At 41.9% G+C, this 4,776-nt stretch overlaps 1 protein-coding gene across 1 annotated transcript; it reads left to right on the top strand.

Annotated features, from left to right (window-relative positions):
* The first annotated feature begins 547 nt into the window (after nucleotides 1-547).
* LOC311128178 (cytochrome P450 1A1) lies at nucleotides 548-4,594 on the top strand. Its single transcript, XM_084160178.1, has 7 exons — nucleotides 548-664; nucleotides 1,226-2,098; nucleotides 2,208-2,334; nucleotides 2,451-2,540; nucleotides 2,736-2,859; nucleotides 2,989-3,075; nucleotides 3,230-4,594. Exons 2-7 carry the CDS (start codon nucleotides 1,259-1,261, stop codon nucleotides 3,528-3,530), a joined length of 1,569 nt encoding a protein of 522 aa, XP_084016304.1. The 5' UTR covers nucleotides 548-664; nucleotides 1,226-1,258; the 3' UTR covers nucleotides 3,531-4,594.
* Nucleotides 4,595-4,776: the final 182 nt, after the last annotated feature.

Below are 4,776 nucleotides of genomic sequence, written 5' to 3'. Positions count from 1 at the left end.
ATAGTCTGTTTTATAACTCCCTCCAACAGGCTAATGAACATCTGAAAAGCGGCTCATCCAATCATTCTGATGTAAACCTCAAATCAAATCTAAAAATGTAAAAAATATATAAAATAAAAAATGGTGGGACTATTTGGTCCCAAGTCAAATGAACGTGGAGGAGCCTACTGAGAATGGCTTGTTCGAAAAGAAAACATGCAGTCTATTGAATTTCTCTATGGTTAGACATTCAAAAAAATATATATAACAAACTATATGAAATTGTATGTATATATTTTTTCAATAGGGCCCATCACTGATATATTAGTGAAAGCATGCACTCTTAGACGTTTCTTTTTATAATAAAGGCACGCTTACAGTATATATATATATTGTAAACACTACTCATTGATGTTTCCGCTTAATATTTTATTATACCTCTCCTTCAGAGAGAGCCGCTGCTCCTGGCAAGCCAAGAGAGAAAGAGAGAGAGAGAGGTTTCGTCACTCAGACATCAGCCAATGGAGCTGAGAAGCGCTCTATAAAAGAAGTGCCCATTCTTACTTCTAAGTACAGAGAAACTGAGTTCTCTTTTAGCAAGAGAAAAAGCTTTGTATACATTTAACCTCACCTGCAAACTTCTTCGATCTCCCTGCAAGACGGCTCATTTGGCTCATAACGGAAGGTAATAAAAATGACTAATTCTGCGTGTAATTTATTTACATTTAACTTAAGAACAAGTAAACAGATGTTGGAATAGCAGGTGTCTTTTTGTTGTGAATGAAGTGTCGAAATGACATTTATTAACTATTTTTCACATAATATTAGTACTGTTTTACAAAATAACAAGCTCCAAAACGCATTATATAATGTTATCTTGTACCGTTTATTATTGAGTCTTCTTTTTAGTGTAATCTAATCGAAAAAATTGGCACTTTTACGTACGTGTAGGCAATATAACAGTTAAGGGCTTTAAAATATATATATATACAGACTTTATGTAGCCTATGTTTACGCGACTGGTAGAGTAGGGTGGCTTGCAAAGAGCGTGAAAGGTGTGAGTGCGCCATGCGTAAAGTACATCGGGCTGTATGCGTAAAGCAATGCAGTCAGCATGGGCACACTCTTGCGTAATTCCCCCCAATGCAATTTTCGAACAATGTTTTCAAGCAATGTTTATTACTCAGCTGGAGTATCTTTCTTGCTCACTATTAATCACTAAAACATGTACCTCTCCTTCTTACAGATTGTGCAGAAGCCACTAAAAAAAAACAGCAATATGGTTCTCATGATACTACCCATTATTGGCTCAGTCTCTGTGTCTGAGGGGCTGGTGGCCATGGTAACACTATGCCTGGTGTACATGTTCATGAAGTACATGCACACAGAGATCCCAGAGGGACTGAAACGGCTCCCAGGACCAAGGCCCCTGCCCATCATCGGGAATGTGCTGGAGGTGCAGAACAACCCTCACCTCAGCCTGACTGCCATGAGCGAGCGTTACGGCTCAGTCTACCAGATCCAGATAGGGATGCGGCCAGTGGTTGTTCTGAGTGGCAGCGAGACAGTCCGCCAGGCTCTTATCAAGCAAGGGGAAGACTTCGCCGGGAGGCCCGATCTATACAGCTTCAAGTACATCAATGACGGCAAGAGCCTGGCCTTCAGCACCGACAAGTCTGGAGTGTGGCGCGCCCGCCGCAAGCTAGCTATGAGTGCCCTCCGCTCTTTCGCCACCCTGGAGGGATCGACCCCTGAGTACTCCTGTGCCCTGGAGGAGCACGTCTGCAAGGAGGGAGAGTACCTAGTAAAACAGCTGACCTCCGTCATGGATGTCAGTGGCAGCTTTGACCCCTTCCGCCATATTGTCGTATCGGTGGCCAACGTCATCTGTGGAATGTGCTTCGGCCGGCGCTACAGTCATGATGACCAGGAGCTGTTGGGCTTGGTGAACATGAGTGATGAGTTTGGAAAGGTGGTGGGCAGTGGCAACCCTGCAGACTTCATTCCCTTCCTTCGTTACCTACCCAACCGCACCATGAAGAGGTTTATGGATATCAATGACCGTTTCAACACCTTTGTGCAGAAGATTGTCAGCGAGCACTATGAAACCTATGACAAGGTAAATAATACATTGCATCATGTTTCAAAGATGTTACATGTTTCATTCCATGTTTGATCTATTGCTGTTTGTTGTCTGTGATACTGATTGTCCATTGTTCTGTTTTCAGGACAACATCCGTGACATCACTGACTCCCTCATTGACCACTGTGAGGACAGGAAACTAGATGAGAACGCCAACGTCCAGGTGTCTGATGAGAAAATTGTGGGCATTGTCAATGATCTGTTTGGGGCAGGTGAGTTGAGTTAAAATAACGCAACAGTTATGCTGAGTCACTCCATATCATTGAAAAAAAAATCCCATTTGGAGGATGTTTTAATTATACAATGCGGCTTCTGTCTCCCTCTCAAGGTTTCGACACCATCAGCACAGCTCTGTCATGGGCTGTTGTGTACCTTGTGGCTTACCCAGAGATCCAGGAAAGACTGCATCAGGAACTGAGTAAGTTGAAACTTGCTGGTTTTAACAGATAGTTCTGATCCCTAAATGAAATGAATCATCCACAGAGAGATCCTATAAATCAGTTCTATATGTAATTCTAAGGAGTCATGATTCCAAATATTGTGGCTTACTGACCTGTCACTACCTGTCCCATTCATCATTGATAACCAATGTTCTCTATTGTCCTCCCAACAGAGAAAAAGGTGGGAATGAATCGCACTCCCCGTCTCTCAGACAAAACCAACTTACCTCTGCTGGAAGCTTTCATCCTGGAGATCTTCCGGCACTCTTCCTTCATGCCGTTCACCATCCCACACTGGTGAGTTGCACTTGCACCTGCTCAAAACACACATTTACAATATCAGCCAAACAGACATTTACAATATCAGTTACACATTATAGACACATATGGCATGGTCTGACTCTGGTATTGTCAATATTTTTTCAGTACGGTCAAGGATACATCCCTCAATGGCTACTTCATTCCCAAGGACACCTGTGTCTTCATCAACCAGTGGCAGGTCAACCATGACCCGTGAGTAGGATTTTTAAACTAAAACTGCTCAACTCCATTACTATGCAACTACTAAACTACTGTGCAACAACAGTGTTGTTACTGTAGTAATTACAGTGTTACTACACAGGTATAACAAGAACTTAATGTAAATTGTTACCTCTGTGCTCTTCAGGGAGCTGTGGAAGGAGCCTTCTTCATTCAACCCTGACCGTTTCCTGAGTGCTGATGGCACAGAACTCAACAAGCCGGAGGGGGAAAAGGTGCTCACATTCGGCATGGGCAAGCGCCGCTGCATCGGTGAGGCCATCGGACGTAATGAGGTCTACCTCTTCTTGGCCATCCTGCTCCAAAGGCTGCGCTTCCAGGAGAAACCTGGACACCCACTGGACATGACCCCAGAGTACGGCCTCACCATGAAGCACAAGCGCTGTCAGCTGAAGGCTAGCCTGCGGGCATGGGGGCAGGAGGAGTGAGGGCCATGGTCACATTTATGATTCTCAACATCACTATAACTGACTTATAGTTAGCCCTACATACTTGATGGCATGAGCTGAGTTCAGATTTAAAAGCCAGAGGGTACATTTTCTCTCTTGGAAAGACCGGGCTTGACACCTCTCTTAATTCATAGGAGAATTAACAGTGAGGGAAAACTGAGTCAAATTATAGACAATTTGAAATCAATACAATTATAATCTGAAACACGGTTTGTAGAGGGATTCCAAACAAGTGTTGTATTGTATAAAGGTCCTTCACTAACTCGTAGAGTTGATTAGTTTCTATGACCAGCATACTACAGGCCCTACTAGAGGTTGTCAGGTGTTGCTTCAGGAGATATCAGGACAGACTATAGCTGTTTAGCTGCCTTTTTGTCTACATCATCATGTTGTACTCTTCCTATTGCCTTGATCACAGCTCATATACTGTATCAGATCGCTTTAAAGAGGATCAATCTATAAAACATACACATAAACCCATGGTGGAATGTTAAAGAGCATTGCTTTTTAGTAGCATTTTTGGGTATAATTTTTTGCTACATAATTTTTTGAGTGAAAAATGTTACAACCTACATGATAAAGTGCCTGCTCTCATACTTTTGAGTTATTGTTCAGGTGGTCATAGATCACAGACAGTTGAATGGATGTATCCTCCCATTTCTAAGCTTGATATTTTTATTCTGTCAAATGTGGACACAACACACTGAAGCTATGTTTGTATCCCACCAAAATGTGATTGATTGTTGGTGTACATATTTAAGTCTAGATGTATTTTGGAAAGTCCTTTTTTGAAATGTGCCTAAAATGTGTATATATTGTGGTGACTTATTATGGTGGCTTCGTATGACTTTATCAGGATACCAAAATAAATTATGTATGTATTACTGACTGTGTTATAAATGTCAACATTTTATAATGTAACGAAGGACTCTTGTAAACTAAAACCCCAACTGTATACACTATGCATTGTGTTGTTGGTAGCTATCTGGGTAGCTACTGAAATAAAAGCTGAAAATGAAAGAAAATAAATGAACTACTTTCTTAAGTGTGTTGGCCTATCTCATTGGCAACCCATGCATGCATACACAAGCTAATACACACAGGCCTACCATTAGGAGAGGACGTCTATATTTGGCTGACCAAAGAGTAAATCTGTGACACTACTAGCTAGATAAAATAGGGTTGGATATCGTCACTTACCTGTGTAAAAGACTTGGACTTGGGG

Source organism: Coregonus lavaretus (genome assembly GCF_964263955.1).
Source record: "Coregonus lavaretus genome assembly, chromosome: 4".
NCBI classification, from domain to species: Eukaryota; Metazoa; Chordata; class Actinopteri; order Salmoniformes; family Salmonidae; genus Coregonus; species Coregonus lavaretus.
This window is presented reverse-complemented; position numbering and strand designations above follow the sequence as displayed.